The sequence below is a fragment of the Zymoseptoria tritici genome, chromosome 3, assembly GCF_000219625.1.
Source record: "Zymoseptoria tritici IPO323 chromosome 3, whole genome shotgun sequence".
Taxonomy (NCBI): domain Eukaryota; kingdom Fungi; phylum Ascomycota; class Dothideomycetes; order Mycosphaerellales; family Mycosphaerellaceae; genus Zymoseptoria; species Zymoseptoria tritici.
Window position 1 is genome coordinate 1,912,468 of NC_018216.1, and position 21,236 is coordinate 1,933,703.

At 54.1% G+C, this 21,236-nt stretch overlaps 6 protein-coding genes across 6 annotated transcripts; 3 read left to right on the plus strand and 3 right to left on the minus strand.

The window, feature by feature from the left end:
* Positions 1-1,184: 1,184 nt before the first annotated feature.
* On the plus strand, positions 1,185-5,221 carry MYCGRDRAFT_108644 (uncharacterized protein; the record flags this gene model as incomplete). Its single annotated transcript, XM_003853818.1, has 3 exons — positions 1,185-3,476; positions 3,588-3,761; positions 4,145-5,221. 3 exons carry the CDS (start codon positions 1,185-1,187, stop codon positions 5,219-5,221), a joined length of 3,543 nt encoding a protein of 1,180 aa, XP_003853866.1.
* A 189-nt stretch (positions 5,222-5,410) lies between these two features.
* Positions 5,411-6,333, minus strand: MYCGRDRAFT_39488 (uncharacterized protein; the record flags this gene model as incomplete). Its single annotated transcript, XM_003854344.1, has 2 exons — positions 5,411-6,179; positions 6,233-6,333. The coding sequence occupies 2 exons, from the start codon at positions 6,331-6,333 to the stop codon at positions 5,411-5,413; spliced, it is 870 nt and encodes a 289-aa protein (XP_003854392.1).
* A 492-nt stretch (positions 6,334-6,825) lies between these two features.
* On the minus strand, positions 6,826-9,111 carry MYCGRDRAFT_20673 (uncharacterized protein; the record flags this gene model as incomplete). Its single annotated transcript, XM_003854343.1, has 4 exons — positions 6,826-7,346; positions 7,396-7,635; positions 7,764-8,568; positions 8,623-9,111. Coding segments are annotated over 4 exons (2,055 nt in total), but the record flags the coding sequence as incomplete, so codon positions are not given.
* Positions 9,112-10,609: 1,498 nt separating this feature from the next.
* On the minus strand, positions 10,610-11,899 carry MYCGRDRAFT_39456 (uncharacterized protein; the record flags this gene model as incomplete). Its single annotated transcript, XM_003854342.1, has 2 exons — positions 10,610-11,477; positions 11,529-11,899. The coding sequence occupies 2 exons, from the start codon at positions 11,897-11,899 to the stop codon at positions 10,610-10,612; spliced, it is 1,239 nt and encodes a 412-aa protein (XP_003854390.1).
* A 2,290-nt stretch (positions 11,900-14,189) lies between these two features.
* Positions 14,190-15,207, plus strand: MYCGRDRAFT_15557 (uncharacterized protein; the record flags this gene model as incomplete). Its single annotated transcript, XM_003853819.1, has 3 exons — positions 14,190-14,737; positions 14,793-14,810; positions 14,862-15,207. Coding segments are annotated over 3 exons (912 nt in total), but the record flags the coding sequence as incomplete, so codon positions are not given.
* Positions 15,208-18,799: 3,592 nt separating this feature from the next.
* MYCGRDRAFT_91768 (uncharacterized protein) lies at positions 18,800-20,265 on the plus strand (the record flags this gene model as incomplete). The annotated part of the gene is made up of 3 exons (XM_003853820.1): positions 18,800-19,105; positions 19,155-19,988; positions 20,104-20,265. 3 exons carry the CDS (start codon positions 18,800-18,802, stop codon positions 20,263-20,265), a joined length of 1,302 nt encoding a protein of 433 aa, XP_003853868.1.
* Positions 20,266-21,236: the final 971 nt, after the last annotated feature.

A 21,236-nucleotide genomic window follows, 5' to 3' on the forward strand; every position in this document is an offset into this window, starting at 1 on the left:
TAGCAGAGCCTTCGTCGTGGGGCAATATGCGGGTTTCAGGTACGGGGCAATATGCGGGTTTCAGGTACCAGAAATGTCACCGCTCTTGCCGCTCGATGTGATAAAGGGCTTCGGAGAAGAGAATTGCCGCGAGAAATGGTTCGTCTCGATATCGTGAGTACTGCGGTCCAGACTCCGGAATATGGGCCCTAAGCATGGAGAGGCCAGGATACGCTGGTTGGAGATGTTCGTCAGATGCTAGCTGTGCAAGCTCGGACAAGTTGGAGAAATTTGCTGCAGCAGCGCGCGTTAGAACTGAGCGGGCAAATGCAATCACGACGCCAATTCTGCAGGATCTGAAGACGAGACGCGTGCTCGAGCACTTGGCTGCGTTGCTGCCCGAGGTACTTTGCACGGGATGAATGTATGCAGTTCAATGTTGCTGTGAATCGTTGACGAGAATGCGTCGTGAAGAGAGGACAGCACAGCCTCCAGGCTGGCGAGTGTTCATCAGTCTCGTCAGTCGTTACAGGGCTGGGAGGAGATTCGCATCTGTCACTCGATGATTTGCCGAGCAAGGCTTGCCGCGCCATTGCGCCAATTGCAGCGTGGAGAAGAAGGAAGTGAGTTCAACAAGCGAAGAGAGAATGCGGCGGGCCGGTTAGCTTCACGGAGCACTGTTGGGCACCCCGGGTAACGACAGGGCCCGAGCGTTTGCGATTGGTTCTTTGTCTGGGACAGTGGAGAGAGCATGCATGAAATATGCACAAAGTGCAACCACTGCTCCTCCTGCTCCTACTTCTCTCTCGTGATGATAAAGACCCATCGCGACTCCTCTTCCTTTGGCTCCGTCAGCCTTCACCGAGACAATCCACGTGGTATTGCGCTTCATCAGAATCATCACTCACGCCGTTCTATTCCACGCGGCCGCACGCGCCAACCGCCCATCACTCCCGCAACCCGACACCCTGTTGTGATGATACACAAGACATACTAAGAGAGGGCAGCATATTGCGAAACAAACAGAACGGCACGGACAATCAGTCGCACACGGCTCATTCAAATCGCGCCGCACTCACGTCTGGCTCTTCGCCAGACCACACTCGTTCATATTCACCACACTCCTGCGCTGGCATGACCTGACCGTCGCCTTCATCGTGCCAAGGTTCCGCCTACCTGGATCATCCTGCCGCGACTTCACAGACATGTCGAACTACGGTTCGGAACGAAGTCCACTGGACCTTTCGCATCAGGATGTACTTCCGGCGTCGCAATACCTTCAAGAACGATTGCAAGAACGAAGAGCGAGGAGCACTCGACCGAAACGCGCACGACACACCGATTTCGGTCCGCAACCAGGCCGCGACGATGACATATTCCTCGACGAGGCAGAAACACACCGTCAGGCCCGGCGCTTCGACAGCTCGCCAGTGCTTCCGAGCGCAAGAGTGTCAGATCTTGGTCACAGCAACAGCAGCGGTCGACGTCGAGCGCTGGGTACGAGAGACTTGGACGATCAGTTGGATCGCTTGAACAAGCAGAACTTTGCTCTGAAGCTGGAGATCGACCATCGTCGCGATCACACGCACAAGCTGCAAGGGGAATTGAACGCGATGCGCGAGCAGGTCGAGCGGGCTGAAAGAATGGAGGAGGAGCATGCTGAGTTACTGCGCATCAATTCTCAGCTGGTGGAAGAGTTGGAGAAGCGGGACAAAGCTGTGGAGGAGGCCATGGACATAATATGTGATCTGGAGGAGCGTGTGCACTATGTGGAGGAAGCAGACAGTGTCACCAGGCCTTCTACTGCGCACGCCGATTCAGGCTATGCTGGCACAGAACTTCACGATCAAGATTCGCCGACGAACAAATTCAATGCGCACGCACGGACTCCGCAGATCAAGCTCCGCGAGCCTTCACTACCTGCATCCGCAGCTTCACAGAAGTTGCAAGGACTTTTGATCGATCAGACACCGGTGCGGCCTAAGAGGCGGCCGAACATTCTGAGCCAGCAAAAGCCAAGTACACAAGCCTTGCGCAGTGTGTTCCTCGAGAATGCTAGAGAACTTCACCCAGTCAAAAGCTTCCAGTCGCTGCTTTCCCGACAGGAAAGCAGACTGGACGACGAAGCGGACGATACACTGAGCTCACCACGACTCAGTGTGCTGAGTGAGAGCAGCTTTCCATCAATCTACAGTCCGAAGCAGAACGTTAGCCCGGACCACTTTGCTTGGGAGAACACTGCCGAAGAGGATTACCATGCATCGCCAACCAGATCTCCCCTACACCCGCGCCAGGACAGCATCAAGAGAGTCAGTCAGTGGATGTCTGAGCACAACGCGGATAGTCTCACTCCTTCCAAGTCGAACACTATTTCGAAGCCCTTGCAGCAAGACGCCGAGACTTGCATGCCGCCGCCATCGATACCACGGCCGGTCGCACCTGAGTCGCATTACCAGTCGCTGAACGATGCTTTGGCTGCAGTATCGATGAAGCCATCCATCATCTCCGGCGACAGGTCGTCATCCGGTGAATCGCACGACAAATTGAAGCGAAGGCCACACCACGGCCTACCACGACACTTTGGCCACGCTGGCATGTCCCATGGCGAGCCTCTCTTGCCGCCCACACCAGATAGTGTCAGCACGAGAATGCTGCGCAATTCGAGATCCAGCATCCTTGACGGCAGATCTTTACTAGACTTGACTCCAGCGCCAGTGAAAGGCTTTGACGCGCTCGAGCCCGGGCTTCGAACTGCACCCAAGCAGATGAGATCATCCGTTGAACTGCGGACTGCATTTGCCAGTAATCTACAGCACCGGGATCAGGCTCCTGAAGTACCAGACTTTGATGTAAGCTCGGACGATGAGGAGTACGGAGATGTTGATCGGCTGTCTGGAGGCGTGCTTGACTTTGGGATTGAATATGATTGTCCCGATGGGAAGAGCATCAAGATGGGCACACCAAGCCGATTTCTCAAGGGATCGCAGTCGCCTCCAAACTTCGACGGGACCAGCATGACGCCCCACGATGAGATCTTTTCACCGTTGAGAAAGCGGCAGTCCAGCGAAAATATCTCCTGGAGCGCTCCCGCCAAGCCACGATTGTCACGAGTCGAGACTAGTCCGACGATTTTCAGCACGTTCGGTCGAATGGTCAGCGGTGGTGGCAAGGTACAGACGGCAGCGGAGTCCGTAAGAAGTCCGCGCTCTGCCCATTCTGGATCCTCTGGCAACCGAACCGTCGTTCCTAGCGACCAGCAGCAGGAGATGAGGCAAACGTCTCCTGATGTCGCGCAGGATCGCTTGCGACTACACTCTGACGTGGTCTCGCCGAACCGCTCCCGAGCGTCGCCCTCTCCAGGCAGGTCTCTCGGGCTGAGAACCCAACGACTCTTCAGGCGCATGAGCAGTAGCCACGGCAGCGACCGTGGGCAATCACCTCTTCCAACCTTGACCACGACGCCGTCCTCTGCGTATGCCGATACCACTCCCATCGAGGTACGACGACCTATGACGAGTCAAAGCCACGATCGCACTAGAAGGAATGTGGCCGACGCGTCAGCAGCCATACATCCTCCGATGCCAGATTTTCAACGACCCACATTGCAGACACGCAATAAGACCGCACCGGGCACTCCTCGATCTCCTTCCGCCGCCGGTCAAGATCGCGTTGAGAAGGAGAAGCGATCACTCTTTGGACGCAGCGATAGCGTCAAAACTGCCGACAAAGCGAGGCCCGCGACGAGCATGGAAACCCGGCGTAGAGGCAGCATTAGAGATGTTGTGAGTACAGCACGGCGACCATGGCGATGAGATATGACACACCTGAATGACCTTTCTGCATACCATACCATTCTGATGTTTTCCCTGAGCGACAGCGTTTGAGCAAGTCGAATTTTGAAGCGGCGTGTTTGATGGCATTTGAGGCTTTAACGAACGCGAGGCGAATTGCTGTTTTCTTTTCGCTTATGATGACGACCTGTATACTATACAGTAATGCCATTGACGATTTCCTACGACGTACTACTGTTCCGCTGTTTTGTACTGCAGTCGTTCAAGCACCTCGCACTTGGCAGCCCGGGCCAAGCTGCCAGGGAAACTTACTTCATCCTTCGACAACTGAGACGCAACTTCATCAAGGCAGCAACGTTGCATTGGAAACCTAGACAACCGACAATGGACACACCTTTGACATGTCCACAACCGATCTGAACGAGAACAGTACATCAGTCATGCGCGAAACACAAGAAGCCATTCACCCTACTCTCGACCTGGGAATTTTCCAGCTTCCAGCTCCTATCCTCCCCGTCTTCGCCTCGGCAGCATTCCTCTACTACAAGATCACCAATCGTCAGCCAGCACAAATTCGTCCACCATGGCGTCATCCTCCACCACAAGCCATGAAAGTTACAGGAATCCTCACATCGACCTTCTACCTCACCACCTTCATCTACATGGCCACGAGCACGATCCTCTCCCCGACCCAGAACCTAGCTGTCACCGCTCTCGCGACTGCCCACGTCTTCGCCTTGACAGTGCTGGAGGCTTGGCTCGCTCGAACCGTGATACCACCGCGAGCAATCGCCGCAGCAGGGTGGATGTGCCTCGTGATCGACAGTTTTAGTCCGCGATCGACGGAAAGAACAATCGCTGCGGTGGTATTGTCTCTTCCTGCGGCGTGTGAGCTTAGTGTTGGCCGAGACAGCGGGCTGAGCATGAGCGGTGCGCTGTTGCTCATTATTGCGCTGCGAGACGTCTTGCCGGAGCAGCTTGTTGAGACGGGATGGTGGGTGGCTGTGCCGATCTGCTCGGTGCTGGGGTCCCCGTATGTGACTGCATACTTGAACAGATGGAGAACTGTTCGATGGATGTTTGCGATTGTGGACGATATGCTGCAAGAGATCGGCTACGTGTTCGCCGGGCTCGAGCTCCTCGTAGTCGGCTGCGCGACGTCCGGCTTCGCATGCTCCTGTCTGGCTTGGTGGTGGGTAATTTTCGACGGACGTACATCACCACCTCTGTCCTCAACCGGTGCTTCGTTTGTTTTCGGCTTTTGCGTGTACAGTCCTGTATGGTCGCTACTGGTGCTCTTGAGCCGCCGAGGAGGTGTCGGCAATGGAGGTGATCGTGAGGAAAGGTTGCAGAGAAGCTTGCACACCTGCGTTGAGGCGACTGGCTGGACGATTGTGTTTTGCTCCGGTCTCTGGTTGGCATTGCTGTTTATGAAGGCAGTAGGTTACTGATGGTCAGTCAATATGGGTAGAGCTACATGGCCTGATTCAACAGTCCAATGCCTGCCAGATAAGGAATCAATGCGCTCGAAATGTGACCATCGTCAGATTGTAACGTAGAATACAGATCGTGCATTGAGTTGGCTAGAGCCTTCTATTGATACAGCCTTAGACACTTCCGCACTCCGAGGAATGCGTGAACTAGAGCATATTCCTCCTCCAAGCTCTGTTGGCCAGCTCTTCAATTTCCTTGACTTCCACCGGACCTTTTACCGTGTCATCTGACAAGCTCTCGACAACAGCCTCAGCAACCAGATCCGCCTTGAGTGGCTTCGATCCACCAGCACCCATCAACCATGTCAGGTTTCCTCCGGTAAGCGAGTTCGCGAGGAAGCCACCATATGTCACCGCAGCCATTGGCATCGTGAAAGCCCGCGAGGAATCATACAAGAACCCAGGCCGGATGAAGACATTCCTCATCCGCGGGAACGCCGAGGAAACCGTGCTCTCCGCTTCGCGCTTCGTATTGATATATCGTCCCGGCAAGATCGGTGCGCCTGCCGCAGCGGAAATATAGCAGAACGCCTTGACACCACTGTCATTCGCTTCCCTCGCCAACGCAATCGCAGAGTCCCGATTCATCAACTCGTATGTAATTTGTCCATCTTTCTCGCCCGGCTCAATCGCTTGACCTGGCTTTCGATCCATCGGATTGGTGTTTCCTCCTGCTTTTGTCGCGGAGAATGCCCGTCGTAGTCCTGCGATCGGCGACTCCTTGCCTGTGAGCACGCCTTTGTAGTCTGCTTCTAACAAGATTCCCATCGAGTGTACGACCGCGTTAGCGCCGTCGAGGTCGGATTTGTAGGTTTCGGGTTGGAGGATGTTGGCTTTTCGCCATTGGACTGATTTCGACCATGCTGGTGCTGTTTGGTGTGCGGAGACGGAGGGCCAGTTGGGTTCGCCAGAGCGACTGGAGTATGCTGTCAGCATAGGATATCGTGGGTGGTTGGCGATTGTGTATACCTTATTGATACGACGTCCCAGTCTCTTGCTACTGCTGCCTTGCAGATTCTACTTCCGAGGAATCCATTGCCGCCGCAGACGACCAGCTTCTTTTTGGCCATTGCAGCTGTTGCCGATGCTGCCATCGTGGAGTTCGAAGCTTCTGTGCTGCCCGCCAGTTTGTAGACTTTCACGTTCAACGTTGAGGTGAACGATGTAGTCTCGTGAATTCTCACACAAAAGTCGCTCAATAGTTCTGTACTTTGATGCAGCTGTAATGTGATGTCTTTGAAGGTTTGTGCATGCATAGAAGAGGTCTGGAGCTTTCAACGAGCTCACAAGCTCGAATTCGTGACGCAATTGAGATCGCCGGGGTGCTTTGTGCTGAGGCTTCGGTTGGAACTCTCTATATTCACATGCCCTTACGACCATTATACAGATATTAACACTATGAACACCATCTCCCGGTCCAAGAACTGCCTTCAGGTATGAGCTCGACTGAAGCGGTCCTTTACAGAAGCAATTGGGCTCGCCATCATCTCGAAGCTCTGTGAGAACCGTCGACTCATTCTCATTCTTGGACTCTGCACATCGACCACGCCTTCAGGTGCCGCTTCGTAGTAAAAATGTCCTTCGTCGTTGTTGAGCTTCCAGCTGACTCGATACTGATCTCCGGTAGGTCCACAGCCACAGCTTCCCGCCAGCTTGTCGCTCGGAGGAGAGTTGACTGCAACGCTGAAGAGAGTCGTAGGTTCGCTGAGGTCTGTGTACCAGGTCTTGTGAGCCAGGAAGTAAATGGTGATTAATAGACTCATGATGAAGACGGTGAATAGTACCAAGTGGAATCCCTTCTGGTAGTCCTGGTTACCGCCGCTGATGTACTGCTGTGCTCGTACGGAGGCCTTGAAATATTCGTAGTTGCCAGGCGAAACGGTGGGAAGCGTGTAGTTCCAGTCCTGAAGCACGAACGGAGAGTCGATGATAGACTGAATGACAGTACACCCAGTCAGGACGGCTAGAGCCTCAGCTAGGGAAGGTAGTCCAGTATTGAACTTTTCTTTTGTCACGATCATCTGGGTGAGGACTCTCGAGTTGGAAGCATTCGCGTCTGTGATGCCAGTACCAAGCGATAGACCTGCAACTCATCAGTACAGTTTCGGTCGCTATCTCAGGAAGAGTCGTACTTCTCGCCCAATCGCCGAGGACGTTGGCTATATCCACGCTCAGGGTGCGGCTGCCAGATAATGTGACATTGTTGTTCTTGCGGTACATTAGTTCATCAGCCTCGTCCTCGCACACCGCTGACATGGATGCTCCACTGATTGATGCGTTGTAGTGAGTTGAGCAAGACTCAGTAAGTCCGACCTGCAGTTGACATAGGGCGTAGTTCGTCCCGTTGCCATTCGGGGTCCCGTCGTCGGTGGCTGGCGCCAGAGTACCTGCTTCGATGGCGCCTCCCTAGGAACAGAATGCAAGTGTCAGCGAAGCATAGACGTAGCTGTTGCGGAAAAGAATGTCGTTGTGCTCGCGAATCCTTTTGCCATGTTGCCACTCACCTTTCCCAATATGTACACTGTGTTACGGCCCCAGCCCAGTCCAGTGGTGTCGTTGATCAAGGTGTTGTAGTCGATAGGAAGACGTGGAAACACAGGAGGATACTTGGAAGCGCCGTACTTCTCGCCCCACTGAAAGATGTCATCGTAGTCAGTACCGTTGAGGAACTTGTTGGGATACCCGTAGCCCATGGAGTAATTCCAATCAGGATCAACTCCGTCCCACATGCTGTAAACGAATGGCTTCAGATCCTGCTTGTGCAATGTGACGCAAAGCACGTTCACGAAAGGCGACGGCGTACTGGCGCGAATGTTGATCTGAACGCCGTCCATATCGTCAGGTTGCATGAGTTGGTTCATGGGATCTAACGCTGCCTGGATGACACCGATATGCGGAACCGCCATAGTCGCGTTGTTGATGAACCGCTTGGGTTTCTCCGCAGACACCACGCTGATATCATGTCTGTTGATCCATGGAGCGCTTATAGTCGTGTTGTCGTGGTGCAAAGCGTATCCTTTCGGTCTCGTGTCCCAAATCGCGCCACCGCTGCCATTGTTGATGCTATCGGTCCATGTCCCCAGGAAAGTGTTATAATTGTGATATGCTAGAGCCGCATGCTCCAGTTCCAGACAACTGGTCCTTCGGGCTTTACCATTGTCGAAAGTGTCATAGTTCTCTTGTATGGGCGTTTTGCAGTGCTTGGCAATATAGTCGATGTTGGCGAATTGCGTCTGGACCAGACCGCCGAGATACGCAGGCTCCCAGTTGCTGAACTTGAGCTGAGGTTGAACGAGAGCGGTAGCCTGTTGTTCTACGTGTCAGTAATGCTGATGCAGGATGTTCTCGAGGTCACTGACCGCTGAGGTGTAAAGCATTGCTACAAGCGCCGCAAGCAACGAGATGAACCCAAGTGATGAGGCCGCAGCATAACGGACGCTCTCCCAGTGCGTCACCATGGTTCCTGGCTGCATGATCCAAGTGCGCATGCTCATCTCAGCTAAAGTCACGCCCCGTGCATTCTCCAGTTTGAAAGCTCTTCGAGCAAGGGCTTGGCCAACAAAGGCAACGACCACGGTCACAAATGCAAGTTCGACGAGCTTAGCGAGTGCTGAAGTCAGGAAAGCCGCAGTGGAAGGAGTTATGGCTCCTCCATTTGTCCGGATCCGTCTACCCCATTTTGGCCCTCTCAGCGCGGTAACCCAGAATATGCCAGACACAATGGTGGAGAAGATGGCGAGAGAAATGATGGTGATTGGAAGCCAATGGCCGAAGCGTGAGTGTTGTGCGGATCGTGAGCTGCGGCAGTGATGATGAGGCTCGAAGTCATTATATTGAGATCGAATTGAGGATAACAGTCCGGTGTCTGAGCGTCCAGCGGTTGAACCAGGTAAAGTCGAGGCTAAAGAGGTACGGGAAGCTTTGTGCGCAGATTTCGCGCCGCCATATGAAATGTCATACCCACTTGGAGAATCGTTGAATCTTGTGCTACCGGACAAAGCTCCAGTAGACGGCGTGGACCTCGGAATTGGTTCTTCGTGCTCGACCGTGGAAGCCAGAGAGTCTCTAAGGGTTGACGGCATGCCAGCTCGACTGTGCCTCGCAGTTGCGGTTGATGTGGCGTTCAGTGCTATACCAAGTCCATGGCCTCCGCCGGCGTGTGTTGGTGTCGCTGGTGGCTCGGTCTCGTGCAAGGTGTCCGTGATGTCGCTAGTGGCAGTGCTGTCGATGAACGACACGGATGGTACTCTTGCGTAGACTGGTCGATGTCTTGCGCCGGGTGGTTGCGTTGAAGTTCCTGCGGCTGTTGAAGCGATGGATGATGGAGAGTCCTGGAGGAGACCATGCTTCTCCGGAGGTGTAGGTGGTGGCGGCATGGTTTGCTGTTCCCTCGCACAGATGACAAAATGTTCGAGATATGCTTCTATCCGTCGTGAAGGCACGCCATGTGCAATCTGTCACAGGATTGTGCGACTCGATGAAACACTTTTTCAGGGCAGGAGGCGTAGAGATGTAGGAAATGATGCTCTGATCAGGAAGACAAGGCTGAACGCGGGACAACAAGGCTGAACCAGCGAGCTGCCAAAAAGTGCGTCCAATAGCGACGGCAGTACTTACATACATGCAGAGGCCATGCATTGGTCTGCATCCTGTTGGGACCGTTCTCCTTGGAGGTGTTGCGCTCTATTACCATCTCACTGTAGCAAGACTGCAAGTCCAGACCGGAGGACCTCGGACTTCGCTTGTTAGGCGATGCGTCAGTGCCATGTTGTCCAGCAGAGACTTTCCCTTGTTAGCAGGCGTGTCGTCGCGCGGCTGACGCGAGGAGATGAGGTTCGATGAGACATGGTCTCGAGCGGTCGTCGCAATGTCGTCGGAACCGGACCGCCACGGTCATCACGGCCAGCGCCATGGTGCGGGAAGCTGCATGGCCCTTTCAAGCTGACCCGATATCGCGTGCAGGATGTACAGGTCGAGGTCGGTGGTGCTGACAGAAATAGACGTGATGAGGGGTCTTGGTCTCGGCACGCAGCGAAAGCTCCGACCATCCGATACCAACACTGTGGCTACACTTCTTCACTCCAACAAGTCCACCTCCAGACTCGGCGGCACAGCCTGGTCGAAGTGGTTGACATCTTTATAGAGGTGATCAGCAGTCCGCGTCTCACTAGACGGAGAAACACGTCATATGTGTGTCTTCGAGGCGAGACAGAACTACACTACCAGTGGACAGACATACGTGTACTGATCGAGAGGAACTGATTGCACGGTCTATCTGGGTATCGTGTGTATGCTGTCATCCCAACTCCAAATAGCATCCGGAACCTGGATGAGTCTTACTCGATCTCAGTCAATCTCATCCAGGAAAAGCCCGCTCCGCTTCTGGCTAGTCGACGTCTGTTGCAGAAGCCGATCAATCTCGTCGACATCTGGGTCGGACGTACTGCTCCCGGCACTTGCAACAGCAGCTGCGGCGTTGTGGTCGCCGGGATGTAATTGCATCGTTGGCGGAGCAGTATGTCTCGTTGACTCGTCGTTGGTGTCGTTGGTTGGCACGGCCTGTGGCTCTCCGGAAGTGGATGGGGAGGCTGCAACACCATTCGATGCGCCGTCGGTAGCCCCATCTGAGGCTTGATCTTGAAAGCCAATTCCAGAGTCTCTTTCAGAGCTTGCCTGCTCTTTCTGGTCTGCCGTCAGGGCCTTTTGCAGCTCTTCACCCCAGAGCAATTTGAAATTGACGTTGAAGTACATGTCGCCGGTCTCTCGGTTCTTGAACACGTATCGAAGACAATGCGTCTTGTCTCCGACGTATTTGATCACTTTCAAAGTAAAACCTGGCAGTTTCAAACTAAAATTACCAAAGTCCAAGTAAGGGTTGTAGAAGTCTCCTTGATAGCATCGACCTTTTTCGAAAAAAAAAGGTTGGCGATGCTTTGCGTCCAGGAAGTACTTTCGTCGCTTTTCGTTGTTTTCCGGGAGGCCTAGTCGCTCTCTGAGATCTTTACCGGTTCCATCTGCTCCCTCAGTCATCACGCCGGGTGCGGGAAAGTCTTCGCCTTCGTTGACCTTTTCTCCGATGCGGAGAGCAAACCAACAGCTGAGACTAGGCCCATAGAGCCAAGGCTGATCAGCATAGGCGTCGCAACTGAGGCCTGGATCGATGAACTCCTTGACAATTTTAAAGGCGGTATTGAAACCAGGTGGAATCTTGTCTCTGTGTCGACGTTAGCAATGCAGACTCGTCGCTTAATGATTTCTTGCGTACTTAATGCTATGGTCGAAGTCGTTGCCCCAGACAGTATCTACACTGGGAATATCCTGCTTCGGAACGAAGCTGAAACCAAGCGAGTATTGGTCTTTTGCATGCATAGGGTCGTCGAAGTAGTCCTTCGATGTTGATGGGCTTGTGTTTGGCAAACCACGGAAGCCTTTCACGCGGACATTGATCTTCGCTGTCAAGAACTCGTTCTCGATTGTCGTTGGAATCTCGGAATTGACCTTGACGGTCTTGTGCGTCTTCTCATCATAGGACGGACCGGCTGTGACTAGAAGTCTGTACTTGTCTCGTTCTTCCTGCAGGTCAGCGTCGTTGGCAGCTGATCCTCCCGTCAATTTGGCTTTAATGGCAGACGCCATGTTGTTCGAGGCAGTGCTTTGTGGAGAAGAACTCAGGACGCCGACATAGCATCAAACAAAAGCCCATACAATCCGTTACCTTCCACTCATGTAATCAAGGTCGATGATGCCGTGAGAGGTTGAATCTGCACCATGCCCTGTACAAGGTCGCTCGGCGGTGACGTAATCATGGTGGCTTGAGGTGGAATGGTGCCGATTACCCCCACGCTGACCACGCTGCCACGGCATGGAACAAAAGTGCACGCCGCAACCTGATGTTGACTGCGCGAATGTGTGTTGGCAAGTGCCTATTGTTCCAAAGGTGAGCTGATCGCAGGTCAAAGAACGGGAGGCTTTGTGAAGATCGACAATGCTGAGTTGACGAGAAGCGAATACCAACCTTTGAGGGAGCTGCGAGAGGTATCCCTGTTGTTGATGGCTCAAAGCAAGAGCCTTAGGGAAAGTGACGGTAGTCGAGCAAAATGAGAGGTCTCTTTGCTCTGATTTCGGGGTTAAGAGTCTCGCATGGGGTGCACGACTATACAGCGCGCTTCAGACGGTCGTCCATTCAGCGAGACCCGCTCTACTGCAAGCATTCATCGTCCAGTTGCGTTTGGCGGATCTTGGAGCAGTAAGAAAGGAGAGCTCTGATGTTGATTCGCCACCAACATTCAAAATGATACTCGACCATGATCGAGATGAAAGGAGCGACTGTCACAATGAGGGATAACAAGCAATGCCCGTCAACAGCAACAATCATATCCAGCAGGGAGCTGTGTGCTGGGGTGCAGGGTCAGCAAGGTTCTCGAGCGGCGGTGATGCTTTTCCGTATGCTGGACTCCTGGGCAGACGGGAAGATACTTTCGCGCCGTCATATTCGTGTCGCTCCGTGTCGAACGCTACAGCGAACCGAGTCAGAAGTGTACAGGGAGCACCATGAGGCTGAACTTTGGACCCGAGTCCAAGTTTATTACCCCCACTTGTGCGCGAGTGACTCGGGTTGAGACATGTCGTCGGCATATCGATCCTATATCCCAAGTACTTCGGCATAGTCCACCTATTCACTGTCACTTACTAATTGGTTCCGCGACAGGAACCAGGGATGTGCTTGTCGGAGGCTGAACGCGGTATGTCAGCAGTGACTGCAGACGACTGACTCTGCTCCGCTGGTCGACGAATCGCTCGGAAGACTACACAATTCTCGAGCATGGATCCACGAACAGGCATTTCCCAGCAGCCCAGCGGAGCCGCTTCCAGTAGTGGCGGTCCCAGGAGTCCGGTACGCCTCGTCTAGAGAAACGCATGTGCTGGCAAGAAGTCGGATTCCCTGGACTAAGCTTGGTTGAGGAGATCGGAGTCGGACCAGTCCAAGGGCCGCATTGGCTCGCTATTCGAGCCTTGTCTCCTGGAAAAAACACCGCTTGTGATGGAGAACCGTTGCGACCTCATCTTGGGTCATGCGGCTCCGCCCTGGCAGGTGTCAAACTCCACGCAGCGGAGGCAAATCCGTACGCAAACTGGCAGCAGACTTCCATGGAGAGCTTCACGGAGCTCGACGCGGGCGCGAAACATGTTCCTGCTTGTGACAAGAACGGAGCGATCCTTTGAATCGAGTCAAGAAGCGGGCGTTTGAGCCAACTGGCCTGCCGTTCCGCTGTTATCCAGCTGATAGACTTCTCGTCTCGATTTCAGGAAGATGAGGCTGAGATAGTTCATGGTGGTGCCTTGAATGGACGCGTGGGAGGCCGACGGCGTGCAAATATGACTCGTTGGTCATTTTGCTGGTTTCCTTCGAAAAAGCGAGCGGAAGTCCTCTCGGCGACCTAAGCCCGATGTTTGACCGCATGACTAAGCGATGCAGAGGGGCTCCAGCTCGTTTGTCAGAAACGTGTCGGACTTTGTGCTTTAAACTTTTGTGCCTCACCATAGCCGTCTGTTTTCACACGTTCTCAAAGACGGGAAGTTCAAAGCTGGCTGGACACGTCGCTGCCCTGAAGCGCTTCATCATGCAGTTTCCGTCTCATGATGAGCAGGTCAGGAGAGCTGATCTACGGCAGGCGAGACGAAGGAAAGCCACATACCTTCAGGCGCGATCTGGCTCTTCGGCTTCGCGGGTAACCCGTCTTGGAGGAGGCAAGTACTATGTCCGTCGTCGTCTGTCCAGCAGGATGGACTTTGACAGTTCGAAAGCATTCCTTTCATCGTCATATCTCAAGCATCTCACATTGCGTGTATTCCCTTCTAAAGCATCAAGCCATACTCGGGAGAACACAACAGCATGATGCTCAAAGGCCTCCTCGGACTCGCCACTCTACCATTGGTCTCGGCGCAGAATTCAACAGCATGCAATAACAGTCCAGCACTTTGTTCACGGAGATACGATGAGGTCACCTACCTAGGAGCTCACGACTCACCTTTCCTACGCGATGAGTCGACAAGTTATTCGGTCTCCGGCAATCAATACTACAACAGCACGGTTCAACTATCCGCCGGGGTGAGACTTCTTACAGCACAGATTCATTACCCGCCCGATTCGACAGAGCTCCATGTGTGCCACACGTTGTGCCAATTGTTGGATGCAGGTACCCTGAGCGGGTGGCTGGGCGAGATTAAGGCCTGGATGGATGAGAATCTCAACGAGGTCGTTACCATACTGGTCGTGAACAGCGTGGGCGCTAATGCGAGTGAATTGGCCTCTGCTTACGCAGTATCCGGACTTGCAAGCTATGCGTACACACCAGCTTCCACGATCGCGGCGAATGAAGAGTGGCCGACACTTCAAAAGCTCATAGATGATGGGACACGGGCTGTCAGCTTCGTCGCTTCGTTGGACGACAACACCGCAGCGCCATATCTTCTGTGGGTCTTTCCTTGGTGACGAGTGGAATGCGACACAAAGACTGACTCTTCACAGGGATGAATTTACCTACATGTAAGCATGCAAGTGCTGAATGCAATCGAAGGCAAAGCTTACAAAGACCAGATTCGAGAATGCCTACGATGTCGTTGGCGCGAGCGACTTCTCCTGCCAGCCTGATCGACCAAGCAGTCTCGTTGGCGAAGCGTCTTTGGCAATTTCCCGGAACTATCTGAGCCTGATGAATCATTTCAAGGGCAAAGAGGTAGCACTTGGCATTTCAATCCCGGACGAAGATGCCGTCAATGTCACGAATTCGCCGAGCGGTGGAGCGGGCAATCTAGGCGATCACGCGAGGATGTGCTCGTCGACTTACGGCAGAGCGCCGAACTTCGTCCTCGTCGATTTCTTCAACGTCGGGCCAGCGGTCCGAGTAGCAGACGCCCTAAACGGAATCTCGCCCGTGGGACGTCTTGCCGTTTCGATGAAGACTCGACCTCCTCCTTTGACGGAATCTGGTGAGAGGAGCGAGACTGCAGCTGGCCCTGGGACCCAGAGTGCTGCTGGTGGTCGGAATGAGAGCGCCGGTAGTGCTGAGGTCGCCGGTGGTGTGAATGATGTCGCTGGCACTGCGGCGCAAAGCCCGAAGAGTTGCCTTGGCGTCGTTCTGGTCGTAATATGTCTGATATCACTGTGATACAGGACAACGGTCCGCCTGGAAGATAGATGATGTTATATTGTCAACGAGAATCCCAGTCACCTCAGCACGCAGGAGTGGAGTCTTGCCAACTTTGATCAGGGATCATCTTCCAGCCGGTTAGTTCAGGGCGAGTCTAGATCTCATGGAAACTGTGCACAAGCATCGTACCGTTGCATCGCTGTTGACTGGCGCGGAATTTTGTTGGACCCAGAAGAGGAGATGGGTGTCGCGTGTATCTCCTTGCGACTCTGAAACGGGATAGCGACAAAGACGAATGGGCGCATCGTATGACAGTGTGAGTGCACGAGTGAATGGGAGGACGATAAAGGTGCACAAGGCCTTGCTGAAACGAGGGCAGTGCCGCCGCAATGGTAGCGAGCGAAAGGACCAGTCGGAACCAAGAAAATTGCTGGTATGCGCAGGATACCTGGTTCTCGGGCCGTCTTGATCTGGCGACAATCTAGAGGTGTGGAGTAGGTTGTCCCGGACCAAGATGAGGACTGTGTGGTGCAATGCGAACCATGTTACTGCTTGAGCGAGAGCATGCGGCCCATCGCTGAATAGATTAATCATTATCGCGATGCATGGGTCCCGCGCGAAAGTGGAGGCGTTCGAGCTGCACTCATCAGCAGCTCGCGTACCAATCATTCTCTGCCTTCGCCCTTCTCCACCACAATGGTACCATGAGATGTAGCGCTGGAGAATGCCGCATCACTGTATTTCATCGCACATGACGCTGAGCACATCGACGAGCAAAGCACATGGTGCCTTTTCAGCCACGTTCGCACTGCATGGTGGGAGCAGCGATGGTGTTCTCGCTCCCGGCACAGAGGAAAGCTAGGAGTGCAGCTTCGCTCGCAGATGCTCGGTCCAGATCTCGTTGGCCGCAAAGGTGGTGGAATGCACCCAGGACCATGTCTTCGAGGCACGCTTGAGAGAACCGGGCGGTCGGACGAGGTGTGTCATCAGCTGTCAAGATGGTGAGCTGTCAACGAGAAATGGTGGTGTTCGGGCGCAAGGATGAGGCGGCCATGATATTCCACGTTGCGAATGCGGCGGCCACGGCGGCGGAGACTCAGGGAATGCAGGATGCGCAGAGCGTGGCTTGGCCGCGATTGTATTGCCTCCGTAGAGCTAACGGAGCGACATCGTGAGATCCTGGCGCCATCATGGGATCACATCGCCAAGCAATGATCCATGCGATCCCACCGTTCCAATGCCCGCTCGCCCACACACACCTTTCTCCATGTTACACCGCGCACCCGATCGTGGCATCTATGCATCCACCGCCGCCTCATCACGCCGCGCGGAACTGTCAGACACGTATCGTGTCCTGTCAACAGGATCAGTGCCGAACGTGGAATGAGCAAGACAATGCGCCAATATTGCGATCCAGCCATCTGCTTTGCGCCTTACTCTGAGGCAATTACGATTGTGTCGTCGCCATAGACAGGAGAGCGCGAGCAGTACACCGACATGGTTGCCACGGCGGCCTGCATCGAGGATCCCTGGGACGTCGTGCTGCTCCCTGGCCAGATGTCAAACTTCACACAATCCCGAAGAGGTCGACACTGCGCCCGTCGCGTGTGTTCCAGTGCGGCCGCCTGGGACGAGACGACCGGAGCCGGATCTGTCCCGTGGTATATCGTGGTGGAGTGACTGGCTACTGTATGTGTGCTGCAAGGGAGGGAGTGGATGTGCGGTGAGTGAGGGGCGGAAGCAATCCTCTCGTCATTGTGCCGAGCGACCGGGTCCACGTCGGAACATGCAACGCCAGCCGATCATCTCACCGGACACGACCTCATCAATCTGCGACGCAATCCGATCCGATGCTAGATTGCGTGTTATTGCCGACGAAAAGCATCGTCCATTGGCCTGAATCGACACTTGTCAACAATCGGCGGTGGTCCTTCACCGCTGCCGAGATGATCATCTGCTCGGTGGCATTCGCGTTGCCGTGAAACCTCTGGCGCAAGTTTACGAGTCAGGACCGGCAAAGCAAAAGGGTTCTGCCTACAGGGCAACGCAAAGGGGATCCCGAGCACAGTAGAAGACTGCTGCTTGCTGCATCTATTGGTGGCGGTCGAGCCTCTACGTACGTCGTACGCTAGAGCAGATCTTGAGCCTTTAATAAAGCATATGCAGATATTACCCACTGGATTAAGGTTACAGTTCGAGATGCACTCTACCGGTTCGTCAGCTAGACGGGAAGCAATCCACGTATCTGGGATCGGGGCTGGCGATGTTTTGGCTAAGGATATCGCGCTTAATAGAGAACACCGCAATGGCGTGAGGAATGTGTGAGGCACTGTTGTTATCACGACTGCATTGCCCTCAATTGGCTAGAGCATTCAACGCAGAATCAGCACGGTAGGAAATAGCCGTGGCGGATACAGAAAGAACGGGTGAGACCGATCGAAGAAGGTCGGGCAAGGATCAAGTGCTGGGAACGTGAACCCGAGCGCGCGCTGTGGAGCGTGAGCGTGTGTCAAATGCTCCCTTGGCTTGGACCTGGCAGCGTGGTGTATGACGCGGGTACGGCGCCATGAATGCGGGCCGTTGGGAGCTGGGATGGCTGAAGAGGACCTGGGCCATTCCGGCATTCAGGGACGCACGGGATCGCACCTGCCCTGAGAACTGGACTCGACATGAAGCACCTCTCCGAACGGAGGAAACAAGGCAACATAGGGTGCGAGCTCTGAAGTTGACACACCGGAGAAAGGCACGGTCGACGTGGTACTGAATCTCGAGTCCCACTCTCGGACCCATCACAGTTCAAGGACAGTGCCGAGCGCGAGGCTAGAGGGTACTGTATCGCTACTGGCACATTTTACCCTTTCCTTTCCCCATTCCCCAACCCACCATCCCGGACCTTGCACACCCTTGCCTAGTCTGCATCATTTGCGCGCGATGTTTCGACGCTGCATGAGTGCTACGAGCAGGGCCCACCAAAGACATCCCGATCACTTGCAGGATCCGCCCTGCCATGTCCATGCAGGCTCCGACCCCAGCAGCTCGGGTCATGGTTTGCGTTCAATGCCCTGGCCTTCACTCTCACTTTCAATAGACAACCCGGCCCGTTGTCCTGTGTACTCTCAGTCCCAGCTTGCACGAGGATCACCTAGTACCTCTCCAACGCACCATCCTTGTGACCTAGCCCCCATCGACCTCTGTCTTCTTCATTCATAAGTCGAGTGGCGTCCTGGCGATCGTTCATATCTGCCCACCCCCGCTCCATTGGACCCAGCCTATCGACATCGATTGATCTCTTGTGCTCTGCCATTACACCGGTTGACTGGCCTTTGGATATCCATTTGCAGCCGGTCTACTATCCAGATACTCAGTCTTTCGCTCAGTTGCCATCATGGAGAGCTTAACGTTGAACGAGGGACACTCCTTCCGGCGATACCAGGATCGACCCCAATCGAAGGACCAGCGCCATCGCCCTTCTCGTCTGCCAACTCCCGACACTTCTCGAAGCAGCAACGACAGTCAGAGCCCACCCGAGAGTGGCTCACTTGACTTTCCAACTGTCACGAAGTTTGGACTCGCAGGATTGCCTGACGGCGTTGGTCAACAAAGGCGAGACAGTCGGTATTCTGCCGGCCAATATTCACCACCTTACCGACCAGACGACATGCAAAGACCTTCTTTGCCTCCAATCAAGACGGTAAGTCAGTGAAACAGGGTGTTCCAGAGCCTCTGCTGAATTGTCACAGGTCCTCGGCGACAACATAGCAAGTCCACCGACGACGCCTAGCCCACATGGAACGCCCATGCAACCGTCTCCGCATGAGCCATTGTACACCGCACTGGCTTACAAGCCTTCGTCTCTCTACCCGAACAAGAAGCAACGGACAGAGCCCTTTCCAAGTCTGGGACCACAATATGCAACCGCGAACAGGTCCGGCTCTCACTTCGCACCGTCCGCGACGCTCGAGCCACAACCTACCGGATCGTCCATGGGGCCGAACATGCAATTCCCACCTATCTCGCAAATTAACACTGTCGACTCGCGTCGAGCATCCTCCTCGCACAACAGTCCGCCTTGGTCATCACACTATCCCCCTAGCAAGGTCGCTGCAGCGAGTCATTATCAGACACCGGCTCCAACACCTACATCGGCTGTGATGGAGCCATTTCCCAGGATGACCACATTGCCCGCTCCCGCCGCACAAGACCCCTTTGCAAGAGAAATGCGTGAGAGCTTCTCGTACAATGGCGACCGTTCAGGTCCACGGAGGCCCGCCAGCGCCTATAATACATACACTGCGCGACCGTATGAGCGCGAGCCGCTACGTCAATCACCTTACCACCCTCAGGGTGTACGATACTCTCTGCCAGTTCGTGGCTCATTCGCGGACAATCGCGACAGCATCCGTTATGGACGAACAGACGAGCAACAGCCTCGATCATTCGGCCAGACTACCTACCAGGGGAACGTTCCTTCATACTTCATGCCCAGTCAGTACGAGTACCAGCACGGGAAAGCACGCAAGCGAAGCAATTTGCCCAAACAATCCACTGAGATCATGAAGACGTGGTTCGATCAGGTCAGTGTCGACATGCAGAGAGACACCCATGCACCACGTACTGACTGCTTTCGTAGAACATTGCGAATCCTTACCCTAGCGAGGAGCAGAAAGCTATATTTGCGAACGTGAGTAGGCCGACGATACATCCTACGAGGCACTCACTAACATCGAGCAGGCTACAGGCATTAATTTGACTCAAGTCAGCAACTGGTTCATCAACCACAGGAGGAGATGTCCAGAGCTCCGCGACAAGCGGGAAAGAGTTCGCGGAGGAAGCCGCGACTGCGACATGTGAAAACGATTGATCATTGATAACGAGCTCACGAGCATTCGTATCACGAAAAGTTCATGGTTGAAGATTTGGAGAGGGAATGCTCATGCCCTTACTGAGAAACAGACTCAAAGACAACAGACAGACATAGATACAGATACCACAGCGCCGGCGGCACATTGTCCAATTTACCAGCAAGGAATAATTTATCCAGGAATGAATTCAAACGATCGATCGCTTCACCACTGAACGCCTTTCTCACCCTCGTTCTATATGTTGAGAGTGTTGACACTTCCAGACGCTGTTCTGTTGCAATCACCGAGCACAATAGTACGGACCCCATCATCACCATCTCACTCAACCAGTCATGACAGAACTATATCAGAGCGCAACTATACTTACCGCCCGTCGACGTCAAAGCAGATAAACGTCGTTTCACCGACATTCAAACAACACGCTTGGACTTGCGCGAATAAGACTGGCATAGACTCTCATATCCACCGACAACACATCTCCGATCACCTCATCAAGCGCAGGATGCGACAGGAGAGTATTGGCATCCCAAATCCGCCACCGACCTCACACATGCGGTGTGAGTATGCACATGTCGACACGCGAGAGGGCAGAGGGACGAGCCGCGGGGCACCTCATGAAGAACCCGAGTCTCCAGATATGGAATGGACACATGCAGTGCCGAACCTAAGACAGGTGTGAAGTGTGAACACATCGGGACTGCGGGAGAAGTGGTTGCGTTGCGATGCGGAGCGGTGTGTTCTGCAGCTGCATGGCGCAGATCCGACATTCGAGATTCGACAGCACGGCTGGCAGGCACACACACAAGTCCTCTTCGATCGTTTCATTCGCAACCCTCTTCATGATGTGATGATGCTGGAATGATGGATGTCAGAATAGTGTTGTCTCAAAACCTGGTCCATCACAACCAGGGCCCCCAATCTCCACCAAGACCCCTCTCCAGGTTGACTGTGGCGAAGATC